At 58.3% G+C, this 15,411-nt stretch overlaps 1 protein-coding gene across 18 annotated transcripts in view; it reads right to left on the bottom strand.

The window, feature by feature from the left end:
- The window catches only part of LOC100225858 (protocadherin gamma-C5), a 131,324-nt gene that overhangs the window by 26,923 nt on the left and 88,990 nt on the right, over positions 1-15,411 (bottom strand). Inside the window, exon 1 of one of the 18 annotated variants that reach the window (XM_072935224.1) lies at positions 9,229-11,856. The exons of 12 other annotated variants lie outside the window; for them this stretch is intronic. In XM_072935224.1, the coding sequence (XP_072791325.1) occupies positions 9,229-11,661 (2,433 nt within the window). In that variant the 5' untranslated portion in view covers positions 11,662-11,856. Of the gene's footprint in view, positions 1-50; positions 2,644-2,740; positions 8,312-8,374; positions 8,459-9,228; positions 11,857-15,411 lie in introns of those variants that run through there. 5 more of the 18 variants (XM_072935233.1, XM_072935232.1, XM_072935221.1 and 2 more) reach the window with 5 other exon arrangements.

Genomic DNA, 15,411 nt, shown 5'->3' with positions numbered 1-15,411 from the left:
CGCGAACACCGGGGCTGTGTTTAGGCTGGAGACCACACCCCCGAGCTCACCTCGCTGCACAGGGTGGGATCCGCGGAGGGTTTCACAAACATGAACTCGCTGATATCCGAGACAGGCGAAAAGCAGGAGCGGTAACGGGGGGCGGGGGGTGCTGTTGCTGTCACCTGCACGCCCATCACAGTGTCCCCTTTCTTAGGCTCATAGTGCAAGTGCCCAAAGATGTGGCTGGGAGGAGGCTGAAGCGTGTTCACGCTCTCCACGCAGCAGCCCTGGTTGGCAGGTGCAGAGCCCCGCCGGAGGCACCGAATGCCCAGCGCTGCCATTGCCACCAGAGAGACGGTGGAGATGAGCACCAGGGACACAATCAGATAAAGCGTAATAGTGGGCAAGCCCCCACCATCGGCAGCCTGAGCCTCAGAGCCCTGCAGGGCCTCTGGACCCTTCTCCTCCACCAGCACCACCAGTGTGACAGCTGTGGAGAGCGGGGGCTCTCCGGCATCCCGGACCACCACCAGCAGTTCATGCTCAGAGGCGTCCGTCTCCTGCAGAGCCCGCATGATCCGGACCTCCCCGGAACGCAGGGCCACGCTGAAAAGCCCCAGGTCTGTGGCTTCCACGAGGTGGTAGGATAGCCAGGCATTGCGCCCCGAGTCCGCATCTATTGCCACCACCTTGGTGATGAGGGCAGGAGGGACGATGGAGGGGGAAATTCGGAGCTGAGTAGCAGAGTCCTCCCCAGCCCTGGGGAAATGCACCTGTGGGGCGTTGTCGTTCTGGTCCACTACAAAAACATGAACCAGTGTTCTGTTCCTCAGGGCCGGGGAGCCACCATCAGAGACCTCCACGTGGAACTGGAGATAGGTGGTTTGCTCATAGTCAAAAGGGAATTTGGCAGTGACCTGCCCATTCGTGGGATGTATCGAGAGGTAGCGAGTAGGATCCAGGCCTGGATCTGTCCCACCAGCTCGCAGGATGGAGTAGGACAGGCGGGAATTCTGCTCCGAGTCAGGATCAACAGCAGAGACTGTAACCAGCACACTGCCCACTGGATTGTTTTCTGCCACCAGCACTTCATAGGAGGCTTGCTCAAACTGGGGAGCATTGTCATTGACATCTATCAGGGTAATTGGCAAGATGGTGTGGCGGGAGAGGGGGGGATTGCCCAGGTCCGAGGCAGAGACGGTGACATTGTAGTAGGCAACATGCTCCCGGTCCAAACGGGTGCTGGTGAGCAGCGAGTACTGGTGCTCGTAGTCCTTACGCAGCTGGAAGGGAAGATCTGGAGACACGTGACACAGGACCTTGCCCTGCTCGCCAGAGTCCCTGTCTCTGACGTGTATCACGGCCACCACTGTGCCCGGCAGCGCATCCTCGCTCAGGGTGCTCGAGAAGGAGGTAAGAATGACCTCAGGGGCGTTGTCATTGACATCAGTGATTTCTACCACCACGCTGCAGTGCTCCTCCATGGTGGGCGACCCCATGTCCTTGGCCTCCACTTCGATCTCATACACTGTCGCCTCCTCAAAGTCCAGGTTGCCCTGGACACGAATCTCCCCAGTTTGCTCATCAATGGCAAAGATCTGGCGTAAGGCAGCCGAGTTGTGGCTACTGAGGGAGTAGCGGATGTCTCCGTTGGGTCCTTCATCCACATCTGTAGCATTTAACTTCACCACGAGGGTGCCCAGCGGTGAGTTCTCCACCAAGCGGGCTCCATATGACGGTCTGTCAAAGACCGGGTGGTTGTCATTGGCATCCAGGACCTGAATAGTGATGCGTATCTTGCTGGACTGTGGGGGAGAGCCCCCATCTTCAGCAGTCAGGACCAGGTAGTGGAAAGCTCTGAATTCCCGGTCCAGGGCCCGCTCCAGCACCAGCTCAGGGAACTTCCCACCATCAGTGCGAGCCTTCACGTTGAGGTTGAAGTTGTCATTGGCGCTCAGGTGGTAGGTCTGCAAGGTGTTGGTGCCCACGTCGGGGTCCTGGGCTGGCTGGATGGGGAAGCGGGCACCCAGAGACGCCAACTCGTAGATGCGCAAGGAAACCTCATCGCTGGGGAACTCCGGGGGGTTGTCATTGATGTCCAGGATCTCCACCTCAATACGGTAAAACTCCACCGGGTTCTCGATGGCAAGTTTCAAGTGGAGGAAGCAGCGTGGGTTCTGCCCGCAGAGCTGCTCCCGGTCTATCCTCTCGCTGACCATAATAACACCGGTGTTCACATTGACGGAGAAGTACTGGGAATCCGAATCCGACAGTACCTGCAGATTAGCTGCCGCCAGTTTAGCCACATCGGTGCCCAGGTCCTTGGCGAGATTGCCCACAAAGGCACCCCGTGTGAGCTCCTCCGGGATGCTGTACCGGATCTGAGCAGATGAGCTGTGCAAGAACAAACAGAAGGAGAAGACACGCGGCAGCCCCAGGGACCGGCGCGCCTGCCCTGCCCTCGGCATCCTTGCCGGGTGGCCGGCCGGGGAGCGATGCCCTCGGCGCCGGGGGCCGCGCTCAGCGCTCGCCGCTCCCATTCATTGTTTGGGGCGGACGCGGCTCGACGGGGCGGGGGGAGCGCGGCCGCGCAGCGGCGCCGCCATTGGCTGCGGGCGCGGCGGCGCCGCTCCAATCGCCGCGCTCCTTCCCCCGGACAGCAACACCGGCGCCAATCACGGCGCGCGCGCCGCCGCCGCGCGCCGCGAACCGGCGCGGCCGCCCCGCGCTCCCCGCCCCGCCCGGCACCGCCGCTCACCTGGCCGCGGGCCCGCAGCGTGCCGGCGGCGGGCAGCAAAGCCCCGCTTTGCCTCGGCAGCGTGGCGGGGCTTGCGCAGGGCCGCAGGAAGGTGAAGTCGCTCCGCTCAGAGCCCGGGGAGAAGCAGGTGCTGTAGCGCTGGGACGGGGAGTCGGTGGGTCGCAGCGTGACCTCCATGTACTTAAGGGTGCCGTCCGAGCTGAGCTGCAGCTTGGGGCTGGAGTGCTTACAGAAGTCCCGGGACGGTGACTCGCTGAGCCAGCAGCAGCAGTAGGGTGAAACTGCGGCACGGCCCCTGCGCCGGAGGCACCGGGCGGCCAGGAGGGTGACAGTGGCCAGTGCCACCGTGCTAATGGCTGCCAGAGCGATGATCAGGTAGAAGGTCAGGTCTGGCTTCTCCTTAGCACCAGCCAGGAAATCCTGAGGCTTGAAGTTCTCCTCCAGGGCTGCCTCCTCTAGGGCCACAGTGATGGTGGCAGTGGTGGAGAGCGGAGGGTCACCGTTGTCCGTCACCAGGACAGCGAGCTGCTGCACTGCCATGTCGCTGTCCTGGAAGGCACGCGCCGTGCGCACCTCGCCGGTGTACAGCGACACATGGAACAAGGAGGGGTCGGTGGACTGTGGCAACAGTCGGTAGGAGAGCCAGGCATTGTGCCCAGCATCGGCATCCACTGCTGTCACCTTGGCCACCAGGTAGCCCGGTGGGGCAGACAGCGAGACCCTCTGGGGTGCTGGCACATCGCTGTCACTGGCAGGGTGCAAGATAGTGGGGGCATGGTCATTCTGGTCCAGCACAAAGATGTAGACAGTAACATTGGCATAGAGAGGGGGGGACCCCGAGTCCCTTACAACCACAGACACTGGCAGAACCTGCAGCAGCTCAAAGTCAAAGGTGCTCTGAGCATAGAGATTCCCATTTTCAGGGCTGATGTGGACAAAGGAAGAGATAGGGGCATCCTGCACTTGGCCACTCTCTATGGAGTAAACAAGCCGGGAATTATCCCCATCGTCAGGATCTGAGGCAGACACGGTGCACAGCAGGGAGCCAGGTGGGTTGTTCTCCTGGAGAAAGGCTTCGTAGGAGGGCTGCGAGAAGCGTGGGGGGTTGTCATTCACATCAGATATATTGAGGAGCAGCGTGAGTGTGGTGGTGAGGGCAGGAGAACCACCGTCCTGGGCGATCAGCTCCACTGCATACTGTGAGGTAGACTCTCGGTCCAGGTTCTTCTGGGTGACCAGGGAGAAGTGGTTCTGAAGGGACCTGATGGCAAAAGGCACATCGGGGGAGATCTCCAAACTCACATCCCCGTTGGCCCCCGAGTCTCGGTCCCGTACATTGAAGAGCCCCACGACAGTCTCCGGTGGGGTGTCTTCTGGCACTGGATTCAACAAGGAGGTGAGTAGCACCTCAGGGGGGTTGTCATTGGCATCCTCCACTTGTACCTGCAGCACACAATTGCCCTCCATCTCCGGGACCCCTCCGTCATGGGCTCGCACATAGATCTCATAGAAACGTGATTCCTCAAAGTCCAGGGGACCACTCACCCGGACCTCACCGGAGCGGGGATCCAGGGCAAAGAGCCTCCGCACTGAGTCGGAGGTGTGAACCCCGAAGGAGTACTGTGTCTCCCCATTGGGACCCTCATCGGGGTCAGATGCATTGACCCGGAGGAGCACAGCCCCCACAGGTGTGTTCTCCGGGACTTTCACCCTGTATGTGGTGTGGTCAAAGGTGGGTGCGTTGTCATTGACATCCAGGACCTGGACCGTTATCTGCGCCGTGCCCGAGCGCGCTGGGCGACCCCCGTCCACGGCCGTCAGCACCAGCTGCACCTCTGGCTGCTCTTCCCGGTCCAGGGCACGCTCCAGCACTAGCTCCGGGAAGAGTTTGCCGTCCGGCTGCTGCTTTACGTCCAGGGAGAAGTGGGAGTTGGGGCTTAGCCGGTAGGAACTCACAGCATTGGTGCCCACGTCGGGGTCCTGCGCGCTCTCCAGGGGGAAGCGCGCAGCCACCGTGGCAGACTCGGCGATGCGGAGGGTGCGGTGAGCGGTGGGGAAGCTGGGGGAGTTGTCATTCAGATCCAGGATCTCCACTTCCAGGCGGAAGAGCTGCAGGGGGTTCTCTGTCACCACCTGCACCGACAGCACGCAGCTGGCAGCTGCTCCGCACAGACGCTCGCGGTCCAGCCGCTGGCTCACCACCAGCGCGCCGCTGTCCAGGCGCACGGCGAAGTAGCGCAAGCTCTCCTCTGAGCCCAGGCGCAGCCTGCGACCCGGCAGCTCCTCCACCTTCAAGCCCAGGTCCCGGGCCACGTTCCCCACCACGGTTCCCAACTCTGACTCCTCAACCACCGAGTAGTGGATCTGCCCGGAGACCCAGCCCCAGCCGCAGAGCAAAAACAAACTCAGTACTTGCCATTTCCAGGCGGGTCGCTGGAGGCTGGCACTCTCCATGTCCGTGCGCATCCGGCCCGGGACACAGCAGGCACTGAGGAACTGCGAATAAATCCCTGGGTCTCTCCTGCACAGCTTAGAAAACAGCTCCGGGGCTCCGGCAGGCTGCAGCTCCAACTGTCAGCCTCCAAGCAGAGGGGGTGGGCTGGGGGAGGGGAACTGAATCACAGCCCCAGCGCGGAGGTGGGAGGGGGGGTGGGGGAGAAGCAGATTCCCCCCCCCCCACCCCGCTTCAGATCAGCGCCCAATTGGCCGAGAGCTCCATCCCCTCTCGGCCAGCAGTGGCTCCGGAGGTGCGGGAAGCAGGGCAACAGCGGGGCTGCCACCCCCGGCCTCCCCTCTGCCAGCCTGACTCACTTGCTCCGACAGCTCGCTTTGCGTTCACAGGGAAACTGCACGTCCTGGCAGCCTGGAAGCAAGGTACAAGCCCTCCCTGTGTGCTCCCCCTCCACAATGGTGGCTTCACATCATGCCCACAGACAAAGGGCAGCTGTCATGAACGCAGGCCAAGGGACTTTTCATGCCCGATGAAAAGGTGCTTGTTAGAGCCCCGAGGTGCCAGGGGCTCTTCTCGCACCCCTCTTCTCCCCCTCAGCTACAGCTTTGGCTGCTGCCTGCATCCCATGATTGCTTCTCTGAGTGAGGCATCACTGCCACCGGTACCACCACAGCCAGCAGACCTTGCACTCGGAGGGGGACACCCACCCCTGCCAGCCCACCGTGGGAGTGGCTGGCTGAAGGTGCAAAAGCAAAGGCAGGTGAACCATTCAAAGCCAAAATAGAATTGGTCCCAATGCAAGCTGACTGCAAGCCACTTCCTCACCCTGGGGTAAGGAAGGGGTCAGTCTTCACAGCACCCAAATCACTGCAAACACACAGAGCTAGACAATAAGGCCACTACATCACCACAGGATCACAACACCAGGTCAGGATCTCAGACTGGGAAGGGCCAAGCCTCCCACCTGGCAGACACACACACTGATACTCTGTGGCAGGTACAGCTTTGCAGTCAGTCTCCTGAGGGCAGAAGCAGGGGTCTTAACCTCCCCAGGGGGGAGCACAGTAATTTCCTAATCTCCCTGTCACAGATGATGTTGGCAAGCTGCAGACTTTTAGTTCCATTCACAACCCTGCAGAAGCCTTGTGCAGTCAGAGTCACAGAATGGCCTGGGTTGGAAAGGACCTTACACATCATCTCATTCTGACCTCCTGTCATGGGGCAGGGACACCTTCCACTAGACCAGGCTGCTCAGAGCTCAAACCAGCCCAGCCTTGAACACTTCAAGGGATGCGGCAGCCACAGCTTCTCTGGCCAGCCTGTACCAGTGCCTCACCACCCTCACAAGGAAGAATTTTTATACCTGTTATCTAATCTAAACCTTCTGTCAGTTTAAATCATTCCCTCTTGTCCTGGCACTACATGCTTTTGTAATAAGTCCCTCTTCTGTCCTTGGTGCACTGAAGGCCACCCTGACCCTCCCTTCTGTGCACACACACCCTGGGGCTGGGGTCTGCAGCGGTGTGGCAGACAGGGGACCCAGCACCTGCCTGGGATCCTGCCTGTCCCCAGCACCTGGGCACCAGAGGTGCCTGGAGAATAGGTGAGAGAGGCTGAGGGCACCCACGGCCGGCACGGGGGACAGTGACGGGGACAGCATCCTTCTGCCGAGAGCAGGGACGGTGAAGGTGCTGCAGTCCAGGGTCCTCCCTCCCGTCTGCAGCACCTCCCTGCCTATTCTCAGAGCCGTGAGGCGGGACCACCCTGCTGCCAGTCAAGGAGAGACACCGGGAGGAACCTTCTGAATGGTGAGAACACTGCCCGGGTCCCACCTACTGCCGGCTCCGGAGGAGGGGGGGGAAGGCGTCCTTAAAGAGACAATGCATAAAAACACTGGACCAGGGATTCCCCAGCACATAGAGACCAATTCCTTCTCGTACACATTCATTCCCCCAGAGCTTCTGACGGTGCCACCAGCCGGAAGCTGTCACAGCACCCTTGGCTCTGGAATGTGCCCTGTCCCCATCCCAGGCTGAGCCCTGGACAGTACAGCTGGGTGACAGACAGAGCTTTCCACTGGTAATACAGGGTGCTGCATCCCTGGGAATGGGTTTCGTGCTGCTGCAGTGCCTCAGCAGAAGCCCCCAGCAAAGCCCACATAGCTTGGGAGAAACCACTCAGTGCCCTGCCATGGCTCAGGCACCAAGGATCTGGAGCAAGGGCTTTACATGGGGGATCCTGCTGCTGTTTGGGCCTGTCAAAGCTTGGGATGGGGACAATGGGACAAGGCAGGAAGGTATGGGGTGTCTAGGATGGAAAAGGATATGTTCCTTATTCCACAGGGTCAGAGCTCACTCTGTGGAGAGGCACCAAGCCAGACAACCCAGGGATCACTGGAGATCCTGCCGGGTAGGAGCCCTCATGGCAGGACATGCCACCTGCTAGAGACAGGGCCAGCACCCTTCCCCCTGCATCACTTTTGTGAGCGGGCTGTGCCCTGCAAAGCAAGGAGGTGTAAAGCCTTTGCAGGCGTGACACAGTCCATTGTCACCACAAAGACTGAAAATCAGGGCCCAGAGCCAGCCCAGCTGACTTCTCACTGCCAGTGCCTTTCCAGGGCAGTACTGGGGAGTAGGAGGGAGTCATGGCTGGGGCTCAGGCTTGCTGCCCTCCTTCCACCTCCACTCTCAATTTATTGCCCTCATCCCCAAAGGCATCTTGTCAGGACGCTTTGGTGGGGAGTACATCCTTGTCCCTGGCCATAGCACAGCCCTCACGATGCAGAGGAACACTTGCTCCTGCAGCTGCTGCAGCCATTCTCACCTGCCACAAATCAGGAGTGCTGAGTCTGAGCAATGACGCAAGCAAGGGAAAAAATAAAAAGCCATAAAATAAATCTGAGAGGCTTCTGCCTCCTTCTGTGATTTGGCCACACTGAGCAGGCAGCACACGCAGCCTCACACCCATGAACAGCTTCCGCTGCACCTCACTTCCTTCTGCTCTGAGGAACCAGTCACTCCTACCCACTGCCTCCCAGGAAGGACTAATTACCAGCACCCACGACCTTGGAAATCCACCAGATCCACACTCCACCTCCACTGGATCCACTACCTGGCCTCACCTCTGAAGATTGAAGCATTCCTGTAATTGAAAGCTTTCAAATTAAGCAGCACAATTCTCACCGGGGAAGAAGCACAGAAGCTGCTGCCATGCGCAAACGCCTTCCAGCCTGCAGTCAGGACATCAGCCATCACCCAGAGACGGCATATTACGAATCATGCAGAGCTTGTAATAGGCTTTTTGAACAACATCTGAGTGGAGGGCTCACCACCGTGCTCAGAGCCAAAGTCCAGCTCAGCAGAACCCTGCAAGCAACTGGGGCAGTCTGCAATCCCACCCCCTCCCCCAAAGGGAACATCGGCACGGAACTTCCATGGAAATAAAACCGGAACCATTCAGGAGTCAAACATGAGGAACGGCACAGGTGGAAGGGATTGCTCTATGACCACGACCTGTCAGGGGAACCAGCATCATCCTTCAGCTCTGCGTGCTGCACTGTGAGAGGCGACACACCAATCCCCAGCTCCCAGCCCCATCTGCACCCCCAGCTCTCCAGCCCCCACCAAGTCACGACACACAGAAATTACATTCCCCCGCAGCGCAAGTGCTCCCCTCGGCCCTCCTTTTGCAAAGGGAAGGAAATACCAGTAACAACCAACTTTGTGCCAAGGATTAACAAGTGGTTTCAAGCTGACCTCAGCCTCCACCGGTTACTCATGCAAGGCGTACCCAAAACTGCGTCCAAAAGACGTACGATTGCCAACATGAGCAAACTGACTCACTTCATCCTGCTCATCACAGTGCAAAAGTCATCAGGCCTCAGGATGGCTCGTCTGACACCAAAGAACACCTGTTCAGCTGTAGGGGCACAACACGACTGGATGTCCCTCCCAACCCCCACACGCAGCCACATGCGTACAGCACAAACCGTGGCTCTGCCCAGCGCTGGGACATGCCAAGGAAGGAGCTACATTACCTCAGCAGGTGTGGGGAGCCGGCTGGCAGTGCCCACAATCTGGTGGTACAGCCCTGGCTCACCATTCCTTATGGTGCCCTGGCGGCTCCCCAAGGGACTGGAAGTGAAGGGCTTTTTACACAGGAGATCACTCTGGCGAGAGTCTGTGGTGAGATAGACCTGATGGTAGAAGCTGGGTGGCGTGAAGCCACCCCTCACGGCATCAATGTGGTGGAAGGGCCCTGGTGTCCTGTACGTGGTGCTCCTGGAGCTGTTGTACAGCTCCCTTGACTGCCTCCACTTGTAGCACTTGAAGATGCCCACAGACAACATGGTGATGAAGAAGGCTGCTGACACCAAAATCACAGCCAGGATGAGATAGAAAGTCACATGTCTCCTGGGATCATTGGCAGGTGCCACATCAGTGAGATCAGTGAGCACCTCCTTGACCATCTCGGCCACAGAGATGGAGATGGTGGCACTGGTGGACAGCACAGGCTCCCCATGGTCCTTCAGCAGGATGACTAAGGTGTGCTCGGGAGCGTCATCCTCGCGGAGCTGGCGGGCCGTGAAGATCTCCCCATTGTGCAGCCCAACCGAGAAGAGGCTGGGGTCAGTGGCCTGCAACAGGGTATAGGAGATCCAGGCATTGTACCCTGCATCCGCATCCACCGCCACCACCTTGGTGACCATGTGCCCGGCAGGCGTGCCTGGTGCCACCACATCGGTGTAGGCGGCAGTGGTGTTGGGTTGAGGGTACAGCACCGTTGGGGCATTGTCATTGAGGTCAGTGACAAACACACTGACTGAGACATTAGTGGCCAGAGGCGGAAAGCCGCCGTCCTGGACCTGCACCATCATGTTGAACTCCACCTGGTCCTCATGGTCCAGGGAGGTGAGCACGTAGAGGGTGCCATTCTCCCGGTTGATGGAGAAGAGGTGGCCAAAAGTGGTGTCACCCTGCAAAAGGGTATAGGAGAGGTGGGCATTGCGCCCGAGGTCCGGATCTGTGGCGCTCACATTAAGGATGGGGATGCCAGGCATGTTGTTCTCCAGAACATAGACATCATAGGAGTCCTGGGATGACCTGGGAGCGTTGTCATTGACATCTGACACCTGCACCTGGATGTGTTTTACTGCAGACAAGGGTGGTGAGCCCGAGTCCTTGGCTGTGATAGTGATGTTATACTCTGCTGCCTTTTCCCGATCTAGAGGTCCTTCTGTTTTCAATGTGTAGTAATTTTTAAGGGAGGAGCTGAGCATGAATGGGATCCCAGGGGAAATAAAACAGTTCACCAGGCCATTGTCATGGGAGTCCAAGTCTGTTACACTCAGCAGAGCTACGACCGTCCCTGGGGCTGCATCTTCAGGCACAGGGCTGTAGACAGAAGTCACTGTCACCTCTGGAGCATTGTCATTCACATCAATGACTTCCACCAGCACTTTGCAATGAGCCACACCAGGAACGGCTCCCTTGTCTTTAGCCTGTAAGTAAATCTCGTACAACTTCGTTTCCTCATAGTCCAGCTGTCCCTTGACCCTCAGTTCCCCTGTGGCTGAGTCCAGAGCAAAGAGTTCTCGTACCTTGGCGGGGGTGTGGCTGCTGAAGGAGTAGACGATGTCTCCATTGGGCCCATCATCCAGGTCGTAGGCACTGATCCTGGCGACCAGGGTACCGCTGGGCGTGTTCTCCCTCACACTCGCCTTATAGGTGGACTGGTTGAAGACCGGGGCATTATCGTTGGCATCTACAACGTCAATGTGGATCTGCACGTGAGCCGACCGTGGCGGGCTGCCTCCATCCAGAGCTGTCAGGACCAAATTCAGCTCCCTTTGCTCCTCCCTGTCCAGCTCCTTCTCTAATACCAGTTCCGCGTACTTGCTGCCATCCACCCTTGTCTGCACGTCGAGCGCAAAGTTCGGGTTGGTGCTGAGCTGGTAGGTTTGCAAAGAGTTAATTCCCACATCGGGGTCTTGCGCGCTCTCTAGCGGGAAGCGCGCTCCGGCAGCCACCGACTCACTGATTTCCAGCCTCGCCTGGCTGCTGGGAAAAACCGGATCGTTGTCATTGATGTCCTGGATCTCTACGGTGCCGCTGTACAGCTCGAGCGGGTTTTCCACCACGATCTCAAAGCTGAGGGAGCAGGGAGAGAGCGCGCCGCAAAGCTCCTCCCGGTCTATCCTCTCGTTCACCAGCAGCGCCCCGCTCGTCAGATCCACCCCGAAGTACTTCTTGTTGCCGCCGGACACCACCCGCAATCGGCGCCCCGGCAGCCGCCCGAGGTCCAGCGCCAGGTCGGCTACCACGTTCCCCACCGCGGAGCCTCTCCGCGCCTCCTCGGGGATCGCATAGCGAATAGCGGCGGAAACCCAGTCGGAAACGCCGAACAAAAGCAAGAGGCTCAGTACCTGCCCCGTCGTCACCCCGCGGCTCCTCACAGCAACGCCGTTCATCGCACAGGACGGCCGCGCTCTCCGCTTCGCCCCGCCGCCCCGGCTAGAAACTCTCAGCTCGCCCCGTCATGCCGCTGCCCAGCGGCCCCGGGAAGCGGCGGCGGCGGCGGGAGCCGGGCATTGCTCGGCGGGCTCGGCGGTGACTCACTCGCAGAGTCTCTCTGAGACCGTCTGCGCCTCATCCCGGCTCGGAGCGGGGCCGGGCCGCCTGTTCCCCCCCGCTCCATCATTGGCCGACAGCGGCACACAGAGTCCCGGCCAATAACTGCACAGCGCGCAGGGCGCCGCCGCCGAGCCCCGCCGAGCCCCGCCGAGCCCCGCCGCAGGGAGCGCGGCGACCGCGGCCCGAGGACACCGGACCGAACCTGAAGGGAGAGCACAGCCCCGCGAGAAACCCCGCTGTAGGAACAGCCAGGCGGGGGGAGCGCTGGCAGAGCCAGGGTAGATCGGGCATAGGGACTATTTGCGTGGGCAAGAAGCTGTAAAAGTTGGCATTGAGGCCAGAAGGGGCGATACGGAGACGTGGGGTGATTTGGGTATGTGCGTCCCAGGAACACCTCGCTGGAATGAGGCAGCGGGAGTAAGAAAGGGAGGTGGAGAGGGCGGGAGGATGAGTGGGGAGGGTCCTCCGGGGTACGCAGGGTGCCAGAAGAGCCAGCGCCGGCACGACGCGCCAGCACCCAGTCTTTCTCAGGACTTTCAGGATGCCGGTTCTCCCGCCCAAATGCTTGGCCAGCCCCTTCCTGGGAGGAATCCCCTTTCAGGGTGTCGGGACGTCGCCGCTCAGTATGCCACCAAAGCAGCGCAGCCGGCAAAGCGACATAGATTTCGTGCTGCCGTGTTATGAGCAGCTCCACCGGCCACAACACAGTCTCGCCGCGGGGCGGCTCCCGCCGCTGCATTTTTAGGAGCATCGCTCCTCCTGCGGGATCCTCACTGCCACCACTCTCCCAGCAGGCGTCTTCCCCGACAAACCACAGAAAACTCGGTTTAATACGCCCTCCTACTCTCTCCATCTCCCGGGTTGCTCCCCGGTACTTTTTTCCACCAGCCAGACTCAGGGAAATCACGCTCTGCGACCTGCGGTGCAGGTTCACCGGGGTGGGAACGGATCCCGTTCCCGCGCAGCAACAGCCTGGCAGGTCACAGCACCGGCAGTGCCTGGTCGAAGACCTGCCTTTGGGTTGGTGTTGCTGTCATCAACAACTCGTGCTACGTCGGGTTTTCCGACTTTTCAAGCGCGCATAAGGATAAAATGACCGAAATTACGGCAATCGTCGTCTGTCACCCGCAGAACCGCTCGGCTCTCACGGGGTAATGAAAAGGGAACGAGGATGCTTGATAAGGGAGAGTCAGGAACCCTGTGAAAACCCAGCTGTGACACAGCACCCAGGTGTCATCCCACAACCGACACTGATAAGGAAGGTAAAAGCCGGACTGGAAATCAGCGCCCACGCGTTCATTCGCTTATGGGAGCTCTCAAAGCCTTGCAGAACTGGCTCGGAAACTTGCGGCGGGTTATTTGTTACCCCGCTAATTGTGGGGGCTAGGCTCCTAGGGGCTGCAAGCCACCCCACCAGCGCTGGACAGCGACATTCGTCTCGCCAGAACGAGAGAGATCTCGACTCTGTCTGCGTGTCCTCACCCCGCACAATCCTAAAAGCTGCCGTGAGCACATGGGATCCACCCAGAGACTCAATAGTTTGGCGCTTACATGAAGAGTCGGCAATATCGAAAAAGTCGGCGCAATTTGTCCTATCTACATGCTCAGCTATTTCTTTTTCTCCTGATTAATCGCTGCCAAAACATAAACTTTATCAGCGCTATTTATCATTCCTATCACCTTGCCACAGAATGTGATAAAGGTTCACATAGCGTTCACATGTGATAGAGTTTCACACAAATAAAATCCAATATGAGTAATCTAACGTTCCCAAAGCACTTCTTTTCTCACAGAAAACCAAATCCCAATATTCTTTCTTTCTTACATATAAATTAAAACCAAGAAAATCCATAACTCTCTTCCACCCAATCTTAAAATAGTCTTTAGCTACTTATTTCTCTGAAATAAACTCTGAATCTTCTTCCCAACCACTGTAAATTCTGAATCCTTTTCCCAATCACTGCCCATTTTAGGTTTTCCTACACATGATTTCTCAACGTGGGGATCACAGTTCTCAAGTAATTTCCCTCCCTATGTGTGAATGCACACAGTACCTTCTCCGTTTAATGCCAGCAGTACTGAGATGGCCAAGCAGTGGAGAGATGAGTAAAAAAGAGATTTTAGGAAAGGCATGAAAGACAGAACATTTCCATCTACCGTATTTCAATTAATCTGGAGACATTACATCTCCTCTACTTTGATGGGAAGCCTGAATAATGCAGACGACGCTTCAGAGCCCCTGGAAGCACCGTTTTGAGGAAGAGGAGTGAAAAAGTACAACAGCTAAGGGGAAAGAGGCCTTCCCTGCACCAGTCCTCCGGGGACTGCTTCAAGCCAAATCCCAGCCTGAGCCGCTCACTTTGGCATTTTCCCCAACTCCACTCCAGGGAAGCCGGTGGCAGCGAGGAACAAAAAGCTCCTTATGCTCGATGCCAGGCTTGGAGCTACACTGAAGCACCAGCTCCGAATCTACAGAAGGAGGGGAAAAGTTGAGTTAAGGGTGTACACAACACCTTCTGTTAAAGGGGTTCAGAGCGCTAAAGAACCGAGCTTGCCAGAAAAGAACTACAGCGTAGTTCCCCATTGAGTAAACAGGCCGGGACACATCACACATCATTATCACATGAAAGAGCCCAAATGTGGCTGAGACAATTAGTGGTCACTAGACCCAGGCGAAAAGGTTGTCTCAGCTTCAGGTTCCATGACATTTTTGTTCCCGCTTCACCCCGAGTCCATCCCACCACTCCGGTTCGGTGAAGCTCGCAGCTGTCTGTCCTTCTCCAGGACAGACAGAAGTACTGACATTTGTGTCACTCCTCGGGGAAAATCAGCAATTTGCATTTAAGATTTGGCAGGTCAAAAGGATGAGTCAAGATCTGAAGTACACTCCCAATCACTCACACCCCCACGCCCCTGAGCTATTGAGCAGTGCGCCGGCACGTTCAGATCTGCCGGTTCCCTACTGATCAGCAAGAGCAGAATAGAGGAAGAAAAGATTCAGAAAACTCACAGAGAGGGACCGTAGGGCAGAAGCTCACCTGTGTCGAGCTCCCAGTGCTAGGAGGGTCCTCCCCAGAACGAGTGCCTGAGCCAGGATCAGCGGACAGGACATTGTCTGCCACCCCTGGTCTCAAGAACGTGAAGTCCTTCTGCCCCGACTCAGAGGCTAAACACACCTCGTAGGAATAGGGCAAAGGCAGCGTGCTGCTGCAGTAGTTGTACGGTGCTTTTGAGCCCAAGGTGGAATACAGTTCCTTATCAGAAGTTATAAAAATGGGAGGGGTCCTCGACTGTCGACATTTAAAGAAAAAAACAAAAATGACCGTGGAAACGAATAATAAGGACACGACGGAGAGCGACACAACAAGAATGAGGTTCAAATTAGACGACAAGTGGGACACAGCGTCTCTGTCGCTCAGCTCCGGCAGCGCCTCCTGCAAGCTCTCGGCCAGCGCCACGTGCAGCGTGGCCGTGGCCGACAGCGCCGGCTGCCCGTGGTCCTTCACCACGGCCACCACTCGCTGCTTGGCCGCGTCCCGCTCGGACACGGCCCGCGCCGTGCGCACCTCGCCGCTGTGCAGCCCCAC

This window comes from Taeniopygia guttata, chromosome 13 (assembly GCF_048771995.1).
Source record: "Taeniopygia guttata chromosome 13, bTaeGut7.mat, whole genome shotgun sequence".
Taxonomy (NCBI): domain Eukaryota; kingdom Metazoa; phylum Chordata; class Aves; order Passeriformes; family Estrildidae; genus Taeniopygia; species Taeniopygia guttata.
This window is presented reverse-complemented; position numbering and strand designations above follow the sequence as displayed.